The sequence below is a fragment of the Odocoileus virginianus genome, chromosome 9 (genome assembly GCF_023699985.2).
Source record: "Odocoileus virginianus isolate 20LAN1187 ecotype Illinois chromosome 9, Ovbor_1.2, whole genome shotgun sequence".
Taxonomy (NCBI): domain Eukaryota; kingdom Metazoa; phylum Chordata; class Mammalia; order Artiodactyla; family Cervidae; genus Odocoileus; species Odocoileus virginianus.
The window spans coordinates 70,040,575-70,066,454 of NC_069682.1; the positions used below are offsets into that span (position 1 = coordinate 70,040,575).

The 25,880-nt window shown below is 56.8% G+C and overlaps 1 protein-coding gene and 1 long non-coding RNA gene across 2 annotated transcripts; one reads left to right on the top strand and one right to left on the bottom strand.

Annotated features, from left to right (window-relative positions):
- The first annotated feature begins 7,325 nt into the window (after positions 1-7,325).
- LOC139036792 (uncharacterized) lies at positions 7,326-9,787 on the top strand. Its single transcript, XR_011489652.1, has 2 exons — positions 7,326-7,534; positions 8,549-9,787. It is a non-coding gene; the product is annotated as an uncharacterized lncRNA (long non-coding RNA).
- Positions 9,788-17,891: 8,104 nt separating this feature from the next.
- SLC35C2 (solute carrier family 35 member C2) lies at positions 17,892-25,560 on the bottom strand. The gene is made up of 9 exons (XM_020887193.2): positions 25,238-25,560; positions 24,769-24,919; positions 23,908-23,971; positions 23,325-23,397; positions 22,624-22,792; positions 22,460-22,543; positions 20,022-20,197; positions 18,792-18,921; positions 17,892-18,446 (listed from the first exon to the last, which is right to left on the bottom strand). Exons 1-9 carry the CDS (start codon positions 25,355-25,357, stop codon positions 18,316-18,318), a joined length of 1,098 nt encoding a protein of 365 aa, XP_020742852.1. The 5' UTR covers positions 25,358-25,560; the 3' UTR covers positions 17,892-18,315.
- Between the last annotated feature and the right edge of the window lie 320 nt (positions 25,561-25,880).

The window sequence follows — 25,880 nt, forward strand, 5'->3', positions numbered from 1 at the left end:
ACTCTGAACAAGTCTACTCCCTCCCTGGGCCTTGGTTTCCCCACCTGTAAAATGGGGCTTGAATTAAGAGGGGTCTGGAGTTGATACTTCGTGAACTTAAGATCCAACAACACATTCTGAATGACCCTAAAGAAGTGTGTGTGTGTGTGTGTGTGTGTGTGTGTGTGTTTGGGGAGGGAGGATGGGCTGGGCTGAGTGGGGAAAAGGTCTGGAGGACCACGTGATCCTGGACTGGGGTCCTCCCCCTGCTGGGTTCCCTGGCTCCTCACCAGACCAGTGATGGGTGGATACCTGGTGGAAGGGGAGATGGGTGAGCTGGGGAGAGAGGGATGTGAGGGAGGGACCACTGCCTGGCTGAAGGCCACGCTGCCAGAGAACGAGAGAATCCCCGACTTTGAGGTTCTGGATGGAGCGCGGCTGGGAAGGGGGAGCCAGGACCCATCAGCTCAGCAGCATGGAGCTTCTGGCTTGCCCTCGGGCCTGTCTATACCATGGGGGCTCTAGAGGGTTATGTACTGGGTCTCAGCCCTCCTGCCCAGACACCTGGAGTCCCTCTTGAGTTTCCTGGGCTCTGAGCTCCCATGGGATGCTCCAGGTCGGCCCGTCTGGGGAGCTGGAGGCAGCTGGGGCCAGGCCCTCACTCTCTTCACCTCACCTCCCACCCGGGGCTGGCTGTGGTGAGTGCCGCCTGATTACACAGCTGGCTGCCCCCAGCCGCCCGCTGCCCATTCCCCACCACCTGCAGCCAGGCTCTGCCAGGAACACACTCTGGCTGCTTCCAAGCACCCATGGGCTCCAGCCCAGGGTTCTGCCCTGGCCACCACGGCCCTGCCCTGGACCCTACAGGGGCGCCAAGGTGGAGGCTGGAGACGGGCCAGCAGGAAGAAGGTTCCCAACCCGCCCGCTGGGTGCAGGGCCAGGTGGAGAAGCAGCAGGGAGGGCGGCACCCTGCTGTGAGCTGAGGTGACACGTCACCCCCATCTTCTCTGTCTCTTCCCTGTCTCCACCTCTGCTGCGTGGCCCCCGGGGATGTGGGGCCCCTGCCTGCCCCACTCTTGTGTGTCTGTCTCTTGGTCTCTCCCCACAGGGCTTTCAGAGATGGGGGTTGGGGTGGGGGGGAAACTAGGAGCTGAGGGAGGGGAGGCAGGAGAGGGAGGCGGCAATTCAATTTCCAGAGTTGGTCCTGTCAATTCAGGTCGTGGAGTGATAAGAAAGTCATTTCTGTGATGGGTTTCTAATCCACACCCTCCTGCCTCTGCATCCAGGCATCCCGAGGCTACCTCCTCCCTCTGCCAGGGTCAGAGACTGAAAGGGACCCCTGTTCCCCAACACAGAGGGGCCGTGCTTGCTGCAAACAAGCCAGGCTGAGGAGTGTCTGCATGGCTGGGGAGAAAGCTTGGGGTGCCCTCGTGGGCCAAAGAAGCAAACCCAGAAGGCTCCGTGATTCCCAGCCACCTGGAATGAGCAACCCCTCAGCTCCTTGTAATTCACAAAGGTGTACACAGTTGTGACATAATTGCTTCTCGACAGCAGCCCTTGAGTTAGGGATCACGCCCATTCTGCAGATGGGGAGACTGAGGCTTGGAGAGATTTGAAGATCTGAACAGTGAGATGGGTAGAGAAGTGCAAGCTGAAGTGTACAGGGTAGGAGCTGAGCTGCTGAAGGGGTGGAGGACTCGGGGGAAGGAGGGGAAGGGGGGTGGGCAGGGGGTGGCAGCCTGCCCCTCCAGGCAAGGAGAAGAGCCCCTCCCTCACCCTGAGCCCCCTTCCAACTCACCTGGACCCACCTGGGCTGGCTAGGTAGACGGGGGTATGTGCCAAGGACTTGCTTTCCGCAGCCAGCAGGTGCCAACCTCAGACCTTAAAAGGAGCAGCCCAATGGCACCCAGCCAGCCCCAGGGTAGCGCGGGGCCATGGGAGTGGCCTCAGGATGGAGTCACTGCTGGCTGGGCGGGGAGCGGGTAGCCCGTGGGCTGGAGAACAGGGAGAGATGGGGACAAGGAGGAGGAGGGTTCCTGGGACTGTGGTCGGGGAGCCACTGCAGCTGGCAGCAGGAGCCCTGGGCAGGGTGGGCCCCGCCACACCCCTAACCCCTTCCTGAGATACCCACCAGAGTCCTGACACCAAAAACATCTCTCACCTCTCCCAGGGTCCTGCTTGGGGACCCAGTCTTTCCCTGGTTTCCGTCACAGACCCCTGCAAACTTCCTGGGGACTGGGGACAGGGACTCCAGCTGGATTAGGGCTGGGCGGTTGACCTGGGTCCTTCTCTTCCTTCCCCGACCAGGTGAGAGGCAGAGAGGCGCGGGGCGGGCCAGACCTTCTTGTTGCTTGATTCCTAGTGGCCCCGGGGAGTGGAGAGGGGAGTGGAGATAGACGGAGTGCAGCTGGGCTGTCCTCAGTCTGCTCGCTCCCCACGCCTGGCCCCCTTGACCCGCCCCACTCAGGGGTTTAAAGGGAGGAGAAGGGGCAAGGTGTACCTCCTCTTTGCTCCTCCCAGGAGGTTTGCTGGAGAACTGGCGAGGGATACAGAGCAAGGAAGGATCTTTAATTCTGTTTGTTTCCTTCTGCCTGCCCCCCTCCCCTGGCTGACTCCAGAAGGGCTGATGAGAGGGAGGAGGAGGCGTGGCAATGAAGTTGGGCACATCCTTTATCCTCTCTGACCTGGCCCTGGCTGGCCCCGAGTTCGATGGGGGTGGGGGATGGGGTGGCAGAAACCAGGCTGGGCCCAGCAGGCTGGGGGAGGCTCCCCAGAACAGCTGGGGCTGCACAGGGCCCGGGGGTGGCGGCGGCGAGTGGGGACTTGCTTTTGCAGGCAAGCTAATCTCATTTGGCTGCTGCAGCCTGCAGACCGGGGCCTGCATGCTAAGTGGCCGGAGGCAGCAGAGGGACTCAGGACAGGCCGGGGAGAGGGGTCCGGACACCAGGCACACCCAGGGGGATCTGGAGGCCAGCGCTGTCTCGGATGAGGGGCCACGCTGGGCAGTGGCCCAGGGGCAGTGAGCAGGACCACTCGTCCTACGCTGTCAGAGGCTACTCACTGCAGGGGGGACCCGAGTGAAGATGGGGGGACACCCAGGTCATCCGGCTCCTCTCTCAGTTCCGTCCTCCCCCTATCTAGCCCTCCTCCTGGGGGTCCCAGGCGTGGGGTTCCTGGCGATCTGTGAGTGAGCGCCCCCAGGGCAGCAGACATCTGGAGACTGAGCTGGTCCTGCTTGCCAGGAAGCTGATTGGAGGGAGGGACCTGAGGGCGGACGTGAAGGAGAGAAAGGGGAGGCGGGGTGCTGGGGAAGCCTGCGATCGAGGAGGAGGGGGGAGAGGAGACTGGGGTAGGCGAGAAGGCTTGAACTCATCGCCCTATTCATCATTCCACAGCCCTACACCTCCAGCAGCTTGTTTGGAGGGAGGGCCAGTGAGTCCAGAAAGAACTCCAGCTGCTAAAAGATGACCGAGGCTAGAACTCTGGTGAAATGCTCTGCACCCGTCTTTAGCTCAGATGGGGAGGGATGGAAATGCCAGAGATATGGGGGCCTGGGTTGGTGCTAGGCTGGGAGGCAGGGTCTCCGGACTGTAACCCACACCCCAGATCCTGGTCACCACCCCTTAGGCTTCCAGTACCTTCAGCCCCCTGAAAGAATCCGGGAGGCACAGAGGCAGCTTCAGTCTTGGGCAGAGATCTGTGGTGTACTGACTGCCTCTCGGCCAGAGACGGAGAGCTGTTGATGAACGCCCTGATGCTCGCCGTCTGTGAGCCTGGGGGGCCCTTCCGGGGGTGCTCTGTGACTCAGTTTCTCCATGTGGGCCCATGGGGCTGCTGACGGAACAAGACGATCCTGTCCAGCGTCTGGCCCCCGTTTCCAGGGTAAAGGAAGCCTTGTTATCACTTTCCGGCATCACAACCAGCATCCGGGAGGCGCCCCTCAAAGCCCCACCGTGGGAGCCGGATGGGCCGCAAGAGAATGGCTTTGGGGTCCCTTGTGGCTCAGTGGTAAAGAATCTTCTTGGCAACGCAGGAGACGCAGGTTTGATCCCTGATCTTGGAAGAACCCACGTGTCGCAAAGCAGCTAACCCTTTGTGACACAGCGATTGAGCCTGTGCTCTAGAGCCCAGGAGTTGTAACTACTGAGTCCATGAGCTGCAGCTACTGAAGCCCTCGCACCCTGGAGCCCGTGCTCCACAACCAGAGAAGCCACTGCAATGAGAAGCTTGTGTACCGCGCTAGAGAGCAGGTTCGCAGCAATGAAGATCCAGTACAGCGCAAAATAATACAACCATTTTTTTTCTTTTAAAAAAAGAAAGAAATGGCTTTGCCCTCCCTTACTCTGTGGCTGTGGGCGAATATCTTTACCTCCCTGAAGCTCAGATTCTCTATCTATAAAGAGGGAAAAGATTCCTTACCTCACAGAAACATTATGCTTAGTTGCTCAGTCGTGTCCGACTCTTTGTGACCCCAAGGACTGTAGCCCACCAGGCTCCTCTGTCTATGGGATTCTCCAGGCAGGAATACTGGAGTGGGTTGCTATGCTCTCCAGGGGATCTTCCCAACCCAGGGATCAAACCTAAGTCTCTTGCATTGCAGGTGGATTCTTTACCATCTGAGCCACCAGGGAAGCCTGAAACATTGCAAAGAGCTAAATAAGACTATAAAGATAAACATGAATAAGGGACAGATATAAACAATATCCGGCATGCCACAGGTGCTTGAAATATCTGTTCCTTCCTATAGAAGTTCCGTGTCCAACGCTAACTCTCACGGGTTACATGGAGGTCCAGGTGGGGGTAAAGGCTCACTCAGAACCCAGGGCTGGAACAAAGATCTCTGACACCTGAGGAACACAAGAGACAGAATCTCTGGCCTTCAGATCTGCAGCTGTAAGAAGAGAGGGTTGAATTGATCTCTGGTTTCCAGCTTGTCTCTGGGCTCTTAGGGGCCACAGTTGGGGTTGATGTCAAGTCCATAGGTCTCCAGGCCCATCTTTCCTAATTCACCCAGACCACCTCCCTTTCACTCCCTGGGGTTTGACAGAAGACTCTTCGAAAGAGTCGTAGGGGCTGTTAAGCCTCAAATGTATGAAAGCCTCTGCCTTGCTCATCTTCAAAGGTCCTGGCAGCTCGGGCCCTCTGGGATGGACATCCCTCGCCACACCCCTGCCTGGCAAACCCTCCTCATCCCTGCCTGGCTCCGGGTTGACTCACCTGCGGGGCAGGAGATGAGTGATCCGACCCCAACCCCAGCCAGCTGGAGCCCGGGGCCTTGGACGCCGGCTCCGTTGGCAGTTTAAAGTCCCCCTGGTTGTCTAATTTAATCACAGCTGTGTGCACGGCGACTCTATAAATAATTTTTAGTGCGACATAACCATTATTTCACTAATTGCTTCACGCACACCCCTGGCCTGTGAGATAAATTAAAGTTTGCTGAGTCAGCACCTTTGGGGCTTGGGTAGCTCAGCCCAGTAATGGCTGTTCCCATATCGGCTTCAGCTCGCACCCTAAGGGGACAGTTCAGCTCCCGTGAAGGGGACAAGGGTGTAAGGAGAGAGGAGGACGAAGGAGAAAAAGGCTAGTAAGGGTTGCCATGTACAGTTGCACAGGTTGCAACCTGTACAAGGATACTTGGCCAAGGAAGCTAGTGGGGGCTAAAATTCAGCCCATGCGATGCTTTATCCATCTGTGTGCCATCATATGATATTTTGTGGATTCAAGAGAAAGAGGCACCTTTCTGTAATCTATGTAAAAGCACTTGCTTAGTCTAGTAGTTTCCAATCATACCCACCCAGCCAGTTGTCTGAACCGCCCCTGTCCGACGGGAAGCAAAGTAACATGCCCTAAGGACACATTATCAACAGAGTAGAGACCTGGGTTCAAGGTCAGATGCTGAGTGACCTTGGGCAAGTCACTTCCCCTCTTCTGGGTTTTTATGTTTCCACAGTTTACCAAGCACTAATCATATCTAAGGCTGGGCTTCAGGCCACCTCACTGGCTCCAGAACCCCGTGCTCTTTCCCACTGCCTGCATAGTCCCAGATTAGTGGGTATGACGTGGTTAAGCATGTCTGGTTAGCATCAAGTTAAATAGGGTTCCTTTCTGCAGGACTTTTCAGGGACGTGGAGTCCGATACAGAGCAGGGTGACCCAAGAGAGGGTGAGAGACGTGCAGCTTTTCCTGAAGGCCTCTGGCCACGGAACCCTTTATTTTAGGACTCCTGTTGATGCTGAGATCCTGGTGCAAATCTCTGGGCTTGTTAACAAGTGAATTTCAACCCAGAAGGCAGAGAAGACTTCCGTTCCTGCTCACTGCCCAAGGTGGGCACACAATGCCATGACTCTGGACTCAGAGCGCTTCCGCGTCTGTCATCCGTGAGCAGACCCGGGTCTTCCCTGGGATTGGTGCAGCCTCGGAAGAGATCTCTGTGTCCTCTGCCACCAGGGTCCAAGTTCCTCAAGGGCGGAAGTCCTGTCTGCTCCTTTATTGCCGTATGTTTGGGGGCTTAGCTCAGGGAGTCTCCGTTGAGCGGCTGTGCCTAGGCGGCTGAGCCGAAAAGAGACGCAGGCTGAGATACCTGGCTTTGTGTCCAGCCCGAAGTCTCACTGGCTGTGTGACCTTTGAGCAGATTGTTTCCCTGAATCCATCACCACGTGAGCTCTTGTGCCCCCGTTTGTCAAATGAGGGTCAAACTCTCAGTCCTGTTCCTCGTGAGGGGAGAAAGTGAGTCTCCAGTGAAATGATGGGGGTGAAAGAGTGCTCTGAAAGTGTGGACCTCTGGAAACAAGCGGGGGATTATCCCTCTCGTTTCTGCCCCTCCTCGCCCAGCACGGGGCTGGGGCCATGATCACGTATTCACGGGCTCGCTGCGACATCCTTTGTATCCAGCACTCCTCACCGCACTAGGAAGGTTCCAGCCTTGTTTTCTGATGACAAAATTGATGTTCAGTGGATTTTAACTCAGATCTGCCTAACTCCTGAACTTGAGTTTTCTCTCCACCAAGGACTCGTTTCCTCTGGTACCTGCCTCCCATCATCCAACCATCCCACCCCTCACCCCCATTTGTGGGCTGGACGATAAAGTGGATCGTTCAGGAAAGCGAGCAGTGAGGGACTAGGGTCCATTGTCCTATCATTTGCTACGTGTTGGCAGTGCCAGTGGTTTGTGAGCGTCAGTCACGCACCTGGAATGGAGCTGGCTGCTTTAGATCCATCACCTTCCCCACTGAATCCTCAATCCCCTCTCCCCATTTTCAAGATGCGGAGACAGAGGTGTAGAATGTTTATGTGACCTGTTCAACCGCGTGCAATTAAGGAGCAAGAGGCTGAAGGCAGGCTGATTCCAGAAGTTTGTCCTTTCCCGGGATTCTCAAGTTGCTAGGAAACCCCTGGTTCTGAATAGCCAGCTGCTGTCTGGGAGGCGTGACCCTTCAACAACTCCAGGGTCTGACACACCAGCGCGCCCCTCTGAAGACGCTGCCTTAGAGTCTCTTCCCACCTGTCCAGCCTCGCACCTGCCTCCCTAGCTCCATGGGCCCAGTCCTGTTGCCTGGTATGGCTTTCCTTTTTCAGTTGGTGAAAGGTCTTGCTTGTGACACGTGGGATCTAATGCCCTGACCAGGGGCTGAAACTGGGCCCCCTGAATTGGGAGTGTGGAGTCTTAGCCAATGGACCGCCAAGTAGAAGCATCCCTGATGTGTCTTTATTGCCCAGGAAACATGGAGGAACTGATCGCTTTTTCAAAGTTCCTGTTTAATATCTGGGTGGGTGGGGCCAAAGGAGGAGCCGGGAGGTAGGGAGTGAAGTGGCTGCTGACATTCACCACTGATGCCGCGCCTCTCTCACAAAGCTGCCTCAGGAATGCAGCGTGGGCCATCTCTCATCTCCCCAGTTTGCATCCTTCCTTCCAGGGTGAGTCCATCACCGCCGGTCACAGCCATGCCTGAGTGTGGCCTTCAAGGTCCCTCAGCTCTGCCTCCAGCATCCCAGTCTCTCTAGCCTCATCCCCTGCTTGTTTTATTTTAAAAATACATAGGTATTGATCCCTTATGTGCCTGGCAGTGCTCTACATCCTGGAGATACAGTAGTAGAACAGATAAAACCCCTGCCCTCCTGGACAGACCTGACAGTCAGCAAGTTATTAATAAATAAATATGTAGTGTCAGACAGAGAAAAGGGCTTTCAAGAAAACCAAAATCAAAACAAACCAGACTCTTCCAAGGGAGCTGCAGACAGAATTCAGAGGGTCAGTGAAATCAAAAGGGGGAAATTTACATTTTTATTTCACTCGTTTCATGAAATATAGCATTTCTCCTCAATTATAAGTGTGGGCAGTACATCGTGTAGTACTGGCAATGCTGTGACTTTGTCACTAGCAGAAATCAGATATATCCTATCACATTACAGCGGTTGCAGACATTTTAAAATATCATTGACACTCATCAGCACTTCAAAATTGTGGGAGTTAATAGAGGTGTCACTAGATCTTGTTATCTAGTGCGTTAATAGAGAAGCACCTATAGGGCTGTATCACACATTTGTAAATATTTTGAAAACTCTATTTCAGTTTGCTACGTCGCTTCAGTTGTGTTTGACTCTGCGACCCTCTGGACTGTAGCTCACCAGGTTCCTCTGCCCATGGGATTCTCCAGGCAAGAATACTGGAGTTTGCCATGCCCTCCTCCAGGGGATCTCTCCAACTGAGGGTTTGAACCTGCATCTCTTATGTCTCCTGCATTTGCAGGTGGGTTCTTTACCACGAGCACCTCCCTATTTCAGTAATTGGCTTCTTTCATAATTCTATGTATCTTTTATGTATTTAAAAAGGCTATTCTGGGAAGGAGTCCATAGGCTTCACCAGAGGCCCAGAGGTCTGTGGTCCCAAATGGGTGAAGTCCTGCAGTGGAGAGTGATAAGAGGAAAGTGCCTCCTCCCTGTTCATTTTTCCCAACTCTGGTATCATTGAGGGCTCTATCAAACTCGTCAAACTCTGGTATCATTGAGGGCTCTATCAAACTCGTCAAACTCTGGTATCATTGAGGGCTGAATCCCTATCAAACTCGTCAAAGAAAAAGAAAACCTTCATGGACTCAAGCCATTGTAGTTAGATCTCTGTTATTAGCAGTCAAATAAGACGCCAACTGATACAGCCACAATCCAACTACCTATTAAATGTCTCCATCTGAACACAGGCCAATGGGTCTGATGCTGGGTCTCCATGTTTCTCTCAAGGAACTCCTGGTCAGGGAACTCAGATATCTGGGGGAAAAGGGAACTAACAGTACAAGAGCTACACCCACCCATCCAACTATCCATCCATCCATTCATCCATCTAATCATCCATCCATCCATCCGCCCAACCATCCATCCAATTATCCATCAGTCTATCCCTCTATCCATCCAGTCATCCATCAGTCCATCCATCTATCCACCCACCCACCCATCCATCCATCCACCAACCATCCATCCATACATGCAATACCCAACCCTCCCTCCCTCCATCCATCCATCCATTTGTATGTCCAGCTATCTGACATACTTTTATCAAGCATCTATGTATTCTGGGTCTTGTGCTAGACACAGGAGCTAGAGATGTGACTAATATATTTTATGTGATGCCCATTTGCCTCTATATGAGTAGGATCTCTCTGGAAGGAAACATCATAAGAAAACCATGGCTGTCACCATAGAGGGAGACAGGGCAGCAGGAGACATGGGTATTCATTCCTTTTGAACTTTGAATTTTGCATTGTATGTATGTATTCACTATCTAAACAGTTTTAATTAAAAATATGTGTTTGTCTCATCTAAATTGTCAGAATTTGCCTTGCTCCTGAAAGGATTTGAGGCAGCTTACAAGAATTCACAGAGATGAATAGATGCGGCTATGCTGTCAGGGAGTTGACAGTCTCATGGGGAAGAGAGACGCGTAAACAATTCCAAAACAGTGTCACTCAAAGGGTAGAGGGGCATGGGGCTACACTCAGCCCTGGCTCCTGAGCAATGACCTGGCACAAGAGTCACCTTGGTCTTGCCCAGGCTGAGCCTGAGAACTGAGATGCCCACCTCTGGGTTATATGGCCGGGACTTCTCCCGCCCCCACCCCACCAAGTTCAGGCACCTCTGTGAGCTGACTCCTGAGTCACAGAGTCAAACTCATGTCCGTATCGCAGGTCGGGTGGCTGGAAAAACAGCCCGTGGAGTTGAGGGGCAGGGATCCTCCTTGCTGGCCTGGTACTTGTGTGTTTATTCCACACGACGCCCCTGGGCCGGGGGGTGAACACACGGGGGACAGGAGGGAATTGTCTCCCGGGCCCTGATGTCCAGCATGGCCAGGACCCCTCCCACAGCCCCCAGTTGGGAACACAGGGCTGGGGGCTGACGGAGGATAGGAGCCAGGATTGCATGGCCGGCCGGGTCAGGGGCGAGAGAGGAAGAAAGAGAGAGAGAGGACCAACCTGGCTGCTTGGAGGATTCCGGTCTTTTCAGAACAACTCTTTGAAATCGAGCAAGAATAACTTTAAACAATAAGATGCTTCTCTCTCCCCCTAGGCTGTTGCCCAGGCAACGCCAGAGTGCTCAACAACTGTTTAGTTTTTTAAGAAACCAAATCTCCCTCCCTTTGGTCAGCCACCGCCAGGAAGATGAAGAGGCGGCGAAGGCGGCCCTCATGGCCCATTGTTTGGGGACCTGGGTCAGCTGCCTGCAGCAGTGACATTTAAATCTGACGCCACATATTATAGATGAACCTGGAGCCGCACTCGTCAAGCTCCTGCCCGGACTCCTTGCCTGTGTGTGTGGCTCTGGCAGTTTGGAGGCGGGCTCACAGAAGAGAGGCTGACCTTCGCCTGCAAGGCAATTCGTGGCCTGAGTGGGTTTCAGAAGGCCACCTGTTCCCAACCCTCTGTGTCACTAGTCCCAGGAGAATCCTCATCAGGCCAGGCATCTGTGGGGTTTTAACCTCGAGTGTTTAACCTCGGCATGCATGCTCGGGCCTCAGCAGTGCCCGACTCTTTGTGACCTCCTGGACTGTAGCCCACCAGGTTCCTCTGTCCGTGGAATTTTTCAGGCAAGCCTACTGGAGTGGGTTGCAATTTCCTCTCCCAGGGGATCTTCCTGATCCAGGGATCAAGCCTGCATCTCCTGTGTCTCCTGCAATGGCAGGTGGATTCTTTACCACCTAGCTACCTGGGAAGCCTGTTTAACCTCGGAGGCTCTCCAAAACTCTCCGCCTTTGAGCAGAGAACACCAGTAGCTTGCCTCTTGCACAGTTTCCTTGAAGGCAGTTGGATGCCATCATCTCCATGAGGGCCTCCAACGACCTCGGGAGGGAGGTTTTTTTGTGAGCCCAAGGTGCAGGCAGCTCTCGGAGAAGGCTACGGGGCATCAGGCACTTTTAAGCAGAAATCCTTATGACCGTGCAAGGAGGTAGGTGATACCAGGATCCCATTTTGCCCAAAGTGAAAGCTGGGGCTGCAGGGATGGACGTGACAGCCAGTGGGTGTGCCAGGATTTGAACCCAAGCTGGCGCAGCAACAGCGTCTGTGCTCCTGTGTCTCAGCCCAGACCGCCTTGGCAGGGCTCTGCGTCACAGGCAGGGACACATCTTTCCTGGCTGCTGGGACTTGGCCAGTGTGCCTTTCTGGAGGAGAGACTGACACCTAGCTTGGCCTCCACAGAAGGGAAGTGATGAGTGTTGGCCACATGAAGTTCTGGGTCCAGCATCCTCAAACAGATCAAAACAAAGATTTAAAACCTCACTTGGCTCATCTGTAAAATGGCAGCGCAGTTGTAGAGATAATAATAATAGCTGCCCCTTAGAGAGAACTTACTATATATTCAGCAGTATTCAAAGTATTTTACATCTATTACTTCATTTAATCATCAGGGTAACTCCAGGCGCAGGCAGTGTTATGATCTCCATTTTCACATGAAGAAATGGAGACCCAGGGAAGCACAGTCACTGACCCCAAGGCACTGCTGAACCTGAGAACGAATCCGACAGAAACCAGGGCGGGCGGGGCCCCTCCTGGCACGTAGTAGGTTCAAAGCAGAGGCTGGCTATCATTTTCCAGGAAGATAAACAGAGGGGCTTCTGTCTCTGGGGTAACAAAGCATGTGAGAAAGTTAAATTTAGAAAAGCGAAACCAGGTTAGCACGAGCCCCTTCTCCAGCTCAGCCGCAAAATCAGGGGGGGAAATTGGCTTCAGCCACAACAAAAACCCAGCCGGGGAAGCCTGACACGGCTGAAATGAGAAAGACTGCGTGGGGGAGGGAGTCGGCGGCTCTCAGGCGGATGCCAGAGACCTGCTTCTCCCGGCCTGGGACAGGGGGCCCTGCCCCGGGCCGGAGTCCCTGGGGGCCCTCGCCGAGTCCCTCGCAGCGACAAGGAACACAGGCCGATGACAGGCGCCAGCGCGTTACATCGACAGGTCTCGCCACACCCAGCCCAGGCCCTTCCACCGAGGAAACCGGGGTGAGTTCATCCGCTGCTTCCCACCTCCACCCGGAGAAGGTCCCCCCGCACCTCGCCCGCCCCCGTCGTTTAGCGCTGCTAAATGGCCAGCCAGGGGGTGCGGCGACAGAGGGGGTAATGAACACCCATTGGCTTCTTTCACGAGATCACTGCCTTAATTTAAGAGGCCGGAGTGAGCCTCATTTCCCCAGTGCGCATTGAGTAATTAACTATTAATAAAAGCATTACTGAGTTAACCACGGGGGCATGTTTAATTCATGGGGCAGCCCTGGAACAGGACGGAGGCTTTGGCTCAGTGGGGGATTCCTCCCAGAGCAAAACATGGACAGCAGAATGCGGTTGCCCCCAGGCCATTGGTCCCCCTGCGGCGGGCAATCCTTCCTGTCGCTAACCAGAAGGGCGGAATCCCAGGAGGCTGGCAAGACTCCTGGCATCCTAGTAGAGAGCTGCAGAGCAGAGATGTGTGGAAAGCCCTGCCGTGAGGGCTCCTGGCTTCGCTTGGGGGCGAGGGAGGGGAGTGATCTTGGGCGAGTAACTTGGTCCCGGGAGCCTGTTTCTCCTCTGCAAAGTGGGGCGACTGGTAACACTGACCTCCCAGGCATGGACTGCAGAGGCGAAAAAAGATGGGAAAAGATGGGGTAAATGACCAGATGCCCTTCGCTTGGGTGGGGTTATCTTTAGGACCTCCCCTACCCTCCCACCTGGAGATAAAGTGTTGGCAGCATGGAGGAGAAGAGATACTTGCCTGTTGAAGAACAACCTGAGCAATTCCTATCAAGACACCTCCTTGGAACCTGGGGGCTTTTCAAAGGAGAAGACCCCCCCCTTACCCGTGTGCACCTGTGACCTCCCACAGAGAGCTAATTCCCGTGGTGGTGAAACGCACCATCCCCCGTTCGCTCACACCTGGGCCTGCGTCTGCTCTCCCCCCAGCCTGTCTCCTTTCGTCTGCTTGGCAACTCCTATCCAGTCTTCAAGGCTCACTTCAAAAGGGACAGCTGCTCCTGGGGATCTTTGCTCTCCTCCTGCCCCAGGCAGAATTGGTCGCTCCTTTTTCTCTACCTTCCACACCATCTTGTTATGGCATCTATCCATCCGCCCATTTATCCATCCACCCATCCATCATCCATCCACTCGTATTCACTGAGCACTAATAGTGAGCATCTCTGATGATGTTTTGAAGTTTTGGATAAGTCTGGCTTTCCTTGGACTAGTGGTTCTTAATCTTTGCGGGGGGGGGGGGGGGAGGTAAGAAACCCTCCCCCAAGAAAATGAAGGAACATGTCAGATGTTGCTTTCCTCTTCAGGAATCCATGGTCATCGGCAGAGCAGACAAGCGGAAGGCGGGCACTGCGAGGTGTGAGCCCCGCCACGAGGGCTCCTGGCCGTGCTTGGGGTCGAGGGAGGTGAGTGACCTTGGGCTAGACATGTGGTGGATGCTGTGATAGGCTGCAGGTCACCCTTTGGGAATGAAAGACTTACTCCACGAGCCCCTGGGAGTGTGGCTGGAGGGATGGTCAGCCCTCTTTGGAGGGCTGCCTTGATTGGAAGAAAACTGCCTCATCCAAGGCTATGCCACCTTCCAGGGTAGACTCAATTCCAGCAACAGACCAGTGTGGAAGCGCAAAGGCCTGAACCTCTCTCACCCTGGCTTGGGACAGCTCTGCAGGGTCATCCCAGCTCCAAAGCTCCCCACGGGGTTGACTGAGGCCTTTGTCACACATGCCTTGAAGCTTGACTTCTTCCTCCGCTGAAACCTGCCTCCAGTTGCCTCCCTTCCGCAGGTGTTTTTCCAAGCCCCCTCTCTAAATAACATCTTGGACTTCAATCTTTACCTCTGGGTATACTTCCCAGGGAACCCATTAGATTTAAAAGCCCTGCAGAAGTTTCTTGAGGACAGCAACAGCATCTATAACGCCTTGTGTATCTCCAGCAGCTCTCACTGGGCAGGGCATGGGGGGACTAGCTCCAGAAACAGTTACTGAATGCATTTGAATGCATTTCCTCCTGCTTCTCTGTTCTGTCCCTCTGTTGGCCCAGCAGGAGAGTTCTCATCAGATATCCAGGAGAAAAAGATGAACCCATCAGCAGGATGCCAGCCGGACTAGGGCTTGTGGGCCTGTTTCTGGGGAAATGTACTAGTTGCCAACGAAACTGTGCATAACCATGGGAACAGAAGTCAAGCTAATTGGTTACTATGAAACAAGGTCAAAGGGGCCCGGCTGATGTCAAGGCTGTGTGGTTAGGATGGAGGCTCAAGGGGATGGCTGGGAGGCCAGCAGGGATGGGTGATGGTGAGGGCACAGACTTTTCTTGTTCAGCAGATTATCTAGAAGCTAGACTAGTCCTCGGAACCTGGGGAAAACCTCACTTCAGTTTCCACTGTTGGAAATTCCTTCATGAAACAAACATCTGTCAAGTGTCTCCATTGTCCCAGGCATAGCAGCAGGGACAGTGACCTCGAAAGGCCAGGACCTCAATGTTTGCTCTGCCACTCACTTGCTTTGTCATCCAGGCAAGTTATGTGTCGCATCCCCATGGCTGACGTTTGCTGAATGGTTATTACTGTGTCCCCCGTATGTGTTAACTGCTTTACATACACGAGTTCATCTTCACAACATCTTCATCATCACAAACATCATCTCTCGCTAAGAGATATATATTATTATTCCATCTTTACAGAAAAGGACATGGGCTCAGAGGGGATCAGCGGCATGCCCGAGACACACAGCTGATCCCAGGGCCAAGGGGGGATGTGAACCCAGGTCTGGTGGAGTCCTGAGGCTGCCTTCTTAGGCACTATCATGCTCGATGTCTATGAGCTCAGTTTCCACAGCAATGAAAATAGGTACAATCAATTTTGACTGTATTGGGGTTGTTAGCGATTTAATGACGGATGTGAGGCTTAGAAGGTGCCTGGTGAATGTCCACTGTGTTCTCCTCCCCGTTTCCTTCAGCCACTGCGCCTCAACACTTCCCTGGACAGGAGAAATGATGGCCCCATCTGCCGTCTCTCCAAGGACACACGTCTCTGTCCCAGGTCCAGCAGTGTCCAGCATGTGGCCAGTGCTCACCAAATGCTGTCGGCCCCAATAGATGATCTGGGGGTCCCCACTCTCAGCTCTCTGGATTTCAAATAGGGGACCCCACTCAGTCTTAGTCCATGATGCAGCAAGCTGTGGCAAGTTCCACAAAGACAATTCTCTTGGTGCCGTGGAACTCACTGTCAAGCCACTGGAATTTCTCGGTTTTTCTCAGCAGAATGGACTGTTAACGGGTAAGACGTGATCCCCTGAGCTCTCCTGGCAGAGAAGGCACCAGAAGGAAGATGAGGGTATTCCCGGTCCAGCCTGATATCTCAGCTTTCTCCCACAGGCAAACTCCAGCTTGTTCTCATCCTTACCACGCCCCCAACTGCAGACAGGCTCATATATTGGGGGCATTAACCTTCCTCCCACTGTAGGCCCCTGGAGAGGCAGTGGGCATGTAAGCACTTAAAACTCGAACCTGTGGGTCAGCCCTCCTCCCCTCCCCCTTCCTCAGCAGAAGCACTGGAGCTGGAGGCTTCATGGGGACAGACGCCACAGCCTTGGAGACAAGTCACATCCTCAGCTTCCTTCAACCTGTGTGCGCAATGGAGTTACCATGGCGACACTGCAGCCCTGAGATGCAATAGCTGCAGACAGCATGGGTGCTCCCAGGGCTCAGAGCTGAGGGGGACGCTGTCTGACCTGGGAGGCCAGGCGACTGGGTGGGCCCGGTAGGGGGAGGAGGAGAGGGGAGCCCTCCTCTAGGCTTGGCTGGTAATTGCTGCTAAGTGAGGGGCTGCCACTGAACCCAACGTGCTGATAGTGGGGCCCCCCGCTCTGCACCCTGTAATTACTGCACCAGATAGCACTTGCTCCCTGTGCGGGGAGAGGGAGATGGAGCGGGGAGCAGACAGGAAGCTCTCATCCACCTGAGCCAGCGGGGCTCTGGCAGCCTCTCCCCACTGCCCAAGCATCCTGCATCCCAAGCAGGTTCTCCCAGCAGGGGCCCCGGCCCCTCCTGTCTGCTGGCTTTCCCCACGTCAGTGGTGTGGAGCATGAGCTTCCTTTAATCCTACCTTCTGAGCCCACAGAATCCGAGGGCGGGGGGTGGAGGTGCAGCAACCAGATAAGACACCACCTCAGGGGAGCCCTGGGTGTCACACCTCCACTTGCGGGAGAAGTCTGCGTTGTGAAGCTGAGCTGGCGGCAGGAGACCTCGATTCTAATTCCTCCTGGGCCCAGAAGCTCTGGGGGCCTCAGGCTACGCACTGCCCCCTCCTGGGCCTCAGTTTCCCTAGTCGTAAGACTGAGTGTGGGACTTACGTCGTTCTTAAGGCATCTTCTACAGCAGGGGCTGGCAAACTGCAGCATGCAGGTGGAATCCTGGTTTTGCAGGAAGCGTTCCCTGGAATGTGGCCCCGCCCTTTTGCTTCTGTATCTGTCTGTGGTTGCTTTCCTGCCACAAAGGCAGACTTGAGGAGCTGCGACAGGGACCATATGGCCCCTGAACGGAGTACATTTACTATCTGGTCCTTCACGGAGAAAGTCTGTCGACCTGTTTCTAAAATATTAACGTTCTCCTGGGCTTGGCGGGTGGGGCTGTTGTGGCTCTGATCTGATTAGACCAACTCCTAACAAGTCCCTCTACCTGGAGGCACCGAGGTGGGTCCTCCTCCCGACTCTGCCTGGGTTTGGACGTGCCTGGCGATGGGCGGGGAGCTGAAGTCTGGTGTGGTGGCGCCACCTGCTGTGAGTGCTGGGCGCACTGGGGCCCGAAGGAGCACCCGCCTGCCCGCGCCCAGGGAGGGCAGCCATGCAGAGGAGAGGCCGCATCTCACCTCCTCCCTATCTTGTAAAGAAGACGGCAGACTAGTGGGCAGGCGGGACCTGTTCAAGGCAGGTGGGCGTAAGGCCCAGGTCCCAGAGGCCCATACCCTTCCATACATGTCTGCAGACACACAGCACTGGCCGTGAATTTTAGCACGCCTGCCTACTTAGTCTTAGCCCCATGGTTGTCAAAGATCTTTCAGAATATGTGCGTAAATAACATTTGATCTGCTACCAACATTGACTCAGTCCTCAGAACAACTCCGAGAAAACCATAATCCCCATTCCACAGACGGAAAGACTGCGGTTCAGAGAGGTTAGGTAATTTGCTTAAGGTCACACAGTGAATGACGAGTCAATATTTAAATCAGGCTGTGAAAACACTGGAGTCTCCAGAATATGAAACTCAGTACCTGTTCTTTGCTGCCTGCAGATGCAGCAGGGCCCCAAGAGAGGGCCCTGGGGCTCTGACTGGAGAAGAGAGACCCAGATGGCCTGGAGTAAGGGCGAGTCTGCTGAAGGAGGCGGAGGAGGAGAGGCCGGGCCCCCGCCCCCACACCTCCAGGCAACACAAGGTGGCCAGTGGACAGGAAACCCTTTATTTCCAAGCTATAAATAGGTCTGCTTGCAGAGAAATGACACTCTCCAGGTGAGGGGGGCCCCAGCGTCCTCAACTCCCGTCCCTAACTGCACTACAGTTCAAGCCCAGGCCCCCGGAAACCTGTCTTCTCTCTAAAATCACCATCCTGGCTCTCAGAGCCCAGCAAGTGGCTGAGACAGCCCACCCCCTGCTCCTGTCGCGACACCAGTGCCGCTGGGCCCCCGCTCCAGCCAGGCCCGAGGCTGGCCTGGTGCCAACCCAGCGCACCAGCTTTCTGCCCCGGCCCCACCACCGGTCACGTGCCCTCCGAGGCCCGGCCCGGGAGACGCCGGGCCTGCTGCTGCCTGACGGCCGGGAGGAACCACCCAGGTCCCCGAGCCGCCGACTGGTCCCCTGGCTGCTCACTGCTGCCCCTGGGCCACGAAGTATTCCTCCTCCTCGTTGTCCTCATCCTCTGGCTGGCTGCTCCGGAGCAGCAGCTCCAGGTCGGGGTTGGAGCCCAGCCCTTTCAGGGGCTTAGGGGCGCCGTCGCCTGGGGACAGAGACAGCCACGTCACATACCCAGCAAGGGTCTGTCTGCCCCGGCCTGAAGGGAGAGCCTGCCGAGGGACCTAGGCCCCCACCCGCTCCCTGGAGATGACCCCCATGACTTCTCAGAGTGGCGGTGGCCGAATCACCAAGCAAACTCCCTAAATCAGAGGACTGGCCAGGGCGTGGGGCAGCTGAACGGAGCAGACCAGACTGCAAATGCCCTGGCAGGGGAGTTGGGGAGGGGTGTCGAGAGCCACCTGCCTCCTCCCAGCAGGGATGGGTAGAGGGGAAATCCAGGGGGAGAGGGTCATCAGAAGACAGAACTCCAAAAGGGGGCTCCGGGTACCTCTGGCGTGCAGGGCTTTCAGGGCGATGTGCAGAGAGATTCCTGAGAGGCAGAGGGCGAAGCCCAGCCAGTTCAGGAGGCTGATCTGGTCACCGAGCAGATGTGCTGCCAACAGCAAAGTGCAGACTTCCTGCAGGAAGAGAGGCAGGAAGGGGGCGTGCTCAGGGCCGGGGGGCGGGGAGGGTGTGTGTGTGTGGAGCTCCTTGGCAAGGAAGGTGGGGCTGGGGGGCACCGTCACACTGCAGGGGAGAGCCTGACCTGCCCAACTCCCTGCAGCACAAAGGGGGAAGCCTCCCTGAGCTCGGGGCCAGCCTGAGGCCTGCCCTGCTCTGTTACTGTGGGCAGAGGGGAGCTGCTCTTCACAGAATTCTGTCTGGGCTGGAAGAGGCAGGCCGAATCCAGGCTGGGGACATGGTATCGAGTCCGCGGCCACATCCACAGGCAGGAAGGACAGCTGCCCTTCCAGAAGCACCTGTGCTCGGAGAGCCTCTGCTGCTGGGGCGGGGGTGGGGTGCAGTCACACTGGTCACGGGGTTCTTCATAAGCACTGGGTGCAAAGGGCACTGATCAGATGACTCATCCTGAGAAACACGGCTCACAAGTCATCACTGGGTGGGCGAGACCCTGGGGGAGCCCTGTCTGGCTGGTTTCAGGGAACAGTGCTCCAGGATCAGGGTCTGCCTGTCCACGGCCCGAGCAGGAAGCAGTGAGTGATGATGGGGGGAGGAAGGGGAGAAGTGATGCAAGGAGACGGCTAGGGGCTGCTAGACAGCGGTAAAGGCAGGATCAGCAGCCACAGGGCCTTCGTGATAGAACCATCCCTCACTGTGCTCCTGGCAGACACTGTCAATCAATCACTGCCAAGCACAGAACCCTATGCTGATAAGTCTGACTGGGGGCTTCTCAATCCTGACTCCAGGCTGCTGCCTAATGACCAGAGTTGGCTTTCTTGGTAAGATGTAAACATATCCCAGGCCTAGTGGAGTCAGCTCAGCCACCTGCTAGCCGTATATCCCTGGGTGAGGGCAGCTCTTCATGTCTGTTTCCCCGTGTGTGAAGCAGGGCTGCCCCCGCCCCCACCCCCACTCCAGGCCGTGGTGATGATGGGCTGCCAGGTGAGACAGGCACTTCCATCTCTTCCCCGCAGGGCTCTGGGAAGCAGGACCTAGGACACACGTCGGAGAGGAACTCCCCTCTAAGACAGGACTGGGGTGGCCTCCAAGACTGTACCTTAAAAATGCCGGCGATGGAGAGAGTGAGGCTGGAGGTCCTGGAGACCAGGAGGAACTCAGAGAAGCCCAAACCAAAGGCGAGAATCCCGCCAAGGAAGAGGCTCCCGAGCACCCGCAGGAGCAGCCCTGTGTCCTGGAAACGGAAGATTTTCTCAGATGTGGACAAATGGAGACCTGGAAGCAACGGGGGGGAGAGAGCGCGGCGCCACGTCCTGGGTGTGCCTGCCTGGGCGGCCTCACCCCACCCAGCCGTCGGGTGCGATTTGCCACGGCTGCACCCCACCCTCCCTGCACCTGTCGCCTGTCTGAGGCCCCGAGTTCTAGGACAGGAGGCATCAGAGAATCCCACGCAGATGGCCGGGGACTTGGGGAAACGGGAAGCAGGGCCGGCGGCCAGGGAGCCCGGGGGTGATACAAGCCGGGGATCCTAACAGGGAGTGATGGAGGCTTCTGAGCCTCTGGAGGCTGGGGGCTGGTATTGCAGGGGCATCAGGTGGGAGCGCCTTGCTCCTTCACACCCCATGTACCACCTGCCTCTGGGGAGGAGGCGGCGGGGGGTGGGGGGTGACTTCCTGTGGCTTTGGCAGCTGTGAGACCCCATGGGCCAAAGAGAGACGGGGCACCCGCTACATGAGGACTGTCAGTGCCCGGGGCCACTGGAGGAGGCCCTCTACTTCAGGTGGGTCCAGGGACAAAACTCCATCCACACAAACCTCCATTTCACTACAGAGCTGTGGGGTTTGGCCGAGACATGCACCCTTTTCTGGACCACCGTTTCCCCACTGACAAAACGACAGGGACTAGACCGGGCAGTATAGTTTGCTGAACAGTTCTCAAAAAGTAAACACACGTTCAAAGACACGACAAAACCATGGCCCCTTGTTCCAGAGACACCCTCACAGGCCTCGACACACCAAGTTGTGCCCAGACTTTTGGAAGACCCTTGGCCCTCCAGCACTGCCCACCCGAGAGAATAGGAAAGGCTCCTGGAGGGTAGAAGCCGGTGGGAAGGTGAGCCCCAGACTTGGCAAATGGACACTCGTGGGAGCAGGAGGCTGGCCGAGCCCTGTGAGGGTTCTGGAGGGAAACACCAAGGAGATGCAGAATATCAGAGCCCCCTGGGCACAGAGCCTTCCGACGCAGGACATCTTGTTTGGCGCTAGGCTCAGCAGCACTGCAAAGGCGTTGGCAAATTGAAGGGAATTCGGGGAAGAGCAACATAAGTAATGAAGGCGCTTGGGGGATTAATTTACCAGAAAAGATTAAAGAAGCTAAATCCATGCAGCTTTGCTAAGTGATGACTACCAGGGGCTCTCGGGTGAGGGTTTGCAGAGATGGGGAAATGGTGTAAACACCCGGGAAGGGAGGGAGAGTGTGGTGCTTGGTGAGGGGCATAAGGAAAGGATGGAGAGAGATTTTAAAAGGGGAAGAAAAAAAAAGGAGGTTGCAGAACACAAGTTTCCTGGACAACGGGGCTGCAGAATAATCTTCTCCGAGAGGTCTGAGACGCTTCACTGCTTGAAACTTAAATGGATGTGGGACAGAATTCTCTGTAATGACCCTGAGAGCAGAAGGGACCCTGGGAGGAAGGATAAACAGACAGGGGACGAAGACCAATTCCAAAGCATCAGGGAGAGGAACATGGTGGCCCTCCCCCACCCCCCCGCCCTGGCCTAGCCTAGGCTATACACATCCTTCTAACTCTTCCCTGGGAGGGGAGGGGGAAAGGGGGGAAGGAAATGCCCACCCACCCCTTCCTCACTCCCCCACTGCCTGCCTGACTGAGAAACAGCCAAGGCCAATCCCACACACCTCTCCACGTCTGAACCTCTTGTTCCCACTTCCAGGGGTGCCCGCCCCCACCAGGGGGGTCAAAATCCCACTCATTCTCCAAAAATGCACTGTCTGGGAAGCTCAACCTGCCTTTCTGCCCCACCGTTCTGGAATCACTCATGACTCTGTGTTCAAAACTAACAGAAAGAGGGCATCGTGGTTAAGAGAGGGACGCCAGGGCCAGGGGCTGGCTTGTATATGAGCTATGGGACCTTGGGCAAGGCTATCTTGACTTCTCTCTGCCGCAGTTTCTTTTATCTGCAAGATGAAGCAGTCCTAGTACTGGCACGTGGGGTTTTGGGGGACTATTAAAGGAATTAATGTGTTTAGAACCATCAGAACAGCCCTGGTATACCTTAGGGCTGTGTGCATTCACCATCAATATTGCCTGGTGTGTTTTACATGTGATTTCTCGGTAACATTTATCCTGCGAAATTCTAGCCCCATTGGTTTAAGGGTCTGTCCAGCCCCCAGCCCAGGCACTGCCAGGGTCGGGACGACCATCACTGATCTCTGGAACCTCCGCAGCGACCACAGTGCTGGGCTCTGAGCAGAGACCAGAGGTCTGTGCCGAGGTCCCCCGAGGTAGATGCCCCCACGTACCTTCAAACACGGCAAAGAGAGGGAAGAGTCCCAGGAACATGAGTGGCTGCAGGTGGAACATGGTGTCGATGGGATTCTGGAGTCCTGCACAAGTGACATGAGTGAGCCTTCGAGCCCGGCCCGGCCGGCCTCCACCCTGCCTGGCGGCCTGGGCCCTGGCTCACCAAGTTCCGCCTTCTGCAGGAGCATCTGCGTGAGGGTCCAGCGAATGCCGCCGATGAACGAGGCGCCCAGCACCAAGGCGAAGCCCTCGATGTTGAACTGCGTGGACTTGTAGGTGAACATGAAGAGGCCCCCGGCGATGAGCAGGACCACCAAGACTAGCGCCGCGCGCTGAAAGCAGAGGCGGGGAGAGGCGGGTCTCGAGTTCATCACACTTGGGAGTCTGGGGGTCACTGACCATCTTGGCTGCCCCTGGAGTAAGGCATCCTTCTACCTGCCCCACCCTGGGGTCCTGGCTGGTCCCTTCCCCTCAGGGTTACGAGGGCTGACACCCGGCTGGCACAGACCCCAGACCCTGACTCATGGCAGTAGTGCTGTCCCGCAGCGGTCTGAGGGCCCCACATGGCCCCACCGCCCCCCTGGACCCAGCAAACAAAGGGCTCCAGCTGCACAGCAGGGAGCCCCAGGGACCCACTGCCCCAGCCCCGTGTCCTTGAACCCCGTCTCCCGCGGTCACTGCTCCTGCCACACCGGTTCCTAAATCTTCTCCAGCAGTGCCCCAGATCTGTTCCCAGGGATGGAGCGCCACTGAGCTGGGCTTGCCTCCTTGGTCACAGGCAGGGACAAGCCACCGCACAGCTCCCTCTTTCTATTCTTAGCATCGGTGGGGGCTGGCAGGACGCAAGGAAAGCTGGGGCCTCACCAGCTCCTCCAGCTTGAAGATCAGAGAGAAGATGAGGATGAAGAGGACGGCTGAGGACTTGGTCATTGTGTACCTGCAAGGGCAGAAGTCCCCGTGATGCACTGCTGGAGCCGGCAATGCCGACTTACTGCCAGGAAAGGAGCCCACGCGGCACCACCAGGGGGTGGGAGGAGGCCAGGGGAGACCCCGACCTCCCTGAGGGCTGCAGGCCCCGCGGGATACAAAAGACCAAAGGAAGGCAGCCCGAGTCTTCTGGGTTGACAAGCGACCTTTAGTCGGAAGGAATCTCCGACTCGGAGGCCTCTGATTATCACCAGGGGAAAAAGTAACTGAGCTTCCCGAGTCCTGTGATTTACCTGCTGTTTAGTGGAGATTAGGACTAAGGAGGGAAGAGAGAAATGGAGAAAGAGGGGGCAGTCACACGGGGCTCGCTGAAGTGCAGAATCTGAGACAAGCGATAGCTGCTCCCTCTGCCCTCCGTGCCTCCTTCCCCACTGGCAGGGGGTCCTGGCAGGGAGGTGCAGCCCCGCCCCCCGCCCGCCCCCGCCTGCTGGACAGACGGCCAGAGGGGCCCGGGACTCACAGCGAGACGGTGATGTAGAGGAAGCTCCAATTGGACAGGCCCACATCCAGCGCTGTGGCCAGTGCTGCGGAGACACGGGGCATCCGTGGGACACCCCGCCCTGGTAGGAGCCCTCCTGGAGCTGTCTTTTCCACCCAGCAACAGAAGGGTTAACTCCTGGCCCCACCCCGCTAAAGGGGAGGGGGGCTGCTCCAGCATTAGTTCAACAGTCCACTGTCTAACTTCCCACTTGTTGGATATTAGGAATGCCGCGCCCCTACCATGAGGGAGCAGGTGTTCATCGGATCCTGAGGACCCACTACTGGAAACCCTGCAGACTGGCTCCCGCCTCCCTCAGAATGAACCACACTGTCCCCCACCCCCGGCCCCAGGACTTGGTCCTCCAGGATCTGAGCCGGCTGCCTTCTCAGTTCCGCTTCCTCTCCCGGCTACGGCTACGAAGCCGAGTCCTCAGCTTCTGAAGACACTTTCAGTTCCCTCGCAGACCTGCCCACGCACCAAGCCTCTCCCGGGCACAGAGGAGCCTCGCCTCTGAGGGGACCCGCGCCCCCCCAGGTCTCAGCCCCCAGCCCCCCGCGCCCGGAAGCCTTCACGTGCGGCCCCCAGCTGGCGCCCTCCCCTGGGCTCCATGGGCTCCCGTGCCCGGGCGTGGGGCCGGCCGTGATGCGCCCTCTGACCACTGTCTCCAGGCCATGATGCACGTGTTCAAGGGTGGGGAAGGCTGAGTCACGGCATCCCACCCACGAGGCAGCAGCGGGGGTGAGGAGGACGAGGAGAGGAGGGACCCCAGACAGGCCCAGCTTCCCACCTTCCTTCCCCTCCGAGCGGCCCCCTCCCTCCGGCCCACAGGCAGGCGCGCACCTGTGGGAGCCACTCTTCTGAGGTAGTCGGGCCAGCTCAGCACCACGCGGGCCCTGTGGCTGGAGCACTGAACCAGGGCCCTGGACAGGGCGGAGAACAGGAAGATCACGGCCAAGTGCAGCATCGTCATGAAGAGGGGGAAGTGGAAGCTCTGGGGAGCCCAAGCACAGAGCGGGGTGCCTCCGTGAGCGCCCACCCCGGCCCCCGGCCCCCACCTCCCTGCTGGCCTGGCTGCAGGTTCAGGGGCCTCTGGGGGCTCTGCAGCGTTTGAGGGGCCCTCTGACACCCAAGTTTGCCCGGCTCACTCCCCAGTCTCCCCCTTTCCTGATGCCCCTCCATCCCGGTATTTCAGGGGACTCCCCGGCGAGGCCCTGTCCCACCAAGGGTGTGGACTGGCTCCCAGGCTGGCTGGCTGAAGCCCGTGCCTCCCTGCTGCTAAATATCAGGGGGCGCCGCGGCCCCCGCGCACCTTGGTCAGCCACTTGTTGTAGAAGGTGATGCCGATGGAGAAGCAGTAGTAGAGCAGCACCAGCCCCAGGGTCAGCAGCGCCCTCCACACGAAGGCCACGTCGGGGGCGCACCTCCCCATCCGCGGACGCTGGCCGGTGGGGGCGGCAACCACCTCTCGGGAAGAAGCCCCGCGGGAAGGGCCGGTCGGGGCTGGGCCGGCGACTTTCAGCAAGCACGCCTCCTGGCTGCCGTTTCCATGATCTGCAATCCTCCGGGGAGCCCCAGGTGCCGTCCTCTTGTCCTCACCTTCGGGGCTGGTGGCCCAGGCCGACCCTCTCCATGATCAATGGCAGATGCAGCTTGCCGGACCCCAGGGCTGAGACTAGAAAGAGGAAAAGGGTCGCACCCGTTGGCGGTGGCAGGGGCTGGGTGACCCGACGCAGCCACCCCAGCCCTGGCCTGCACGGAGCAGGGGTTGACCAGGCCGCGGGACTCCCCGCAACCTGTCACCTCCACTCTCCTGTCACCCCGAGCTCTTTTCCATGAATTTGCACCAAAGTGACCTTTTAAAAATGCAAATGTGATCATGTCAGAGCAGCTGCCGGGGCTCTCACAGAGACCGCGACCCTCCCTGGCCAAGGAGGCCTGCCCCGTGGCGGGGC

Excerpts from the sequence above, each read along its gene's own strand:
- SLC35C2 (XM_020887193.2), bottom strand. The coding sequence starts at position 25,357 with ATGGGGAGGTGCGCCCCCGACGTGGCCTTCGTGTGGAGGGCGCTGCTG. Across the intron at positions 18,922-20,021 it reads CCATCGCCGGCATTTTTAAG|GAAGTCTGCACTTTGCTGTT; the intron begins GTACAGTCTTGG and ends CTCTTCCTGCAG. Across the intron at positions 18,447-18,791 it reads GAAAGCCCTGCACGCCAGAG|GCGACGGCGCCCCTAAGCCC; the intron begins GTACCCGGAGCC and ends CTCTGTCCCCAG.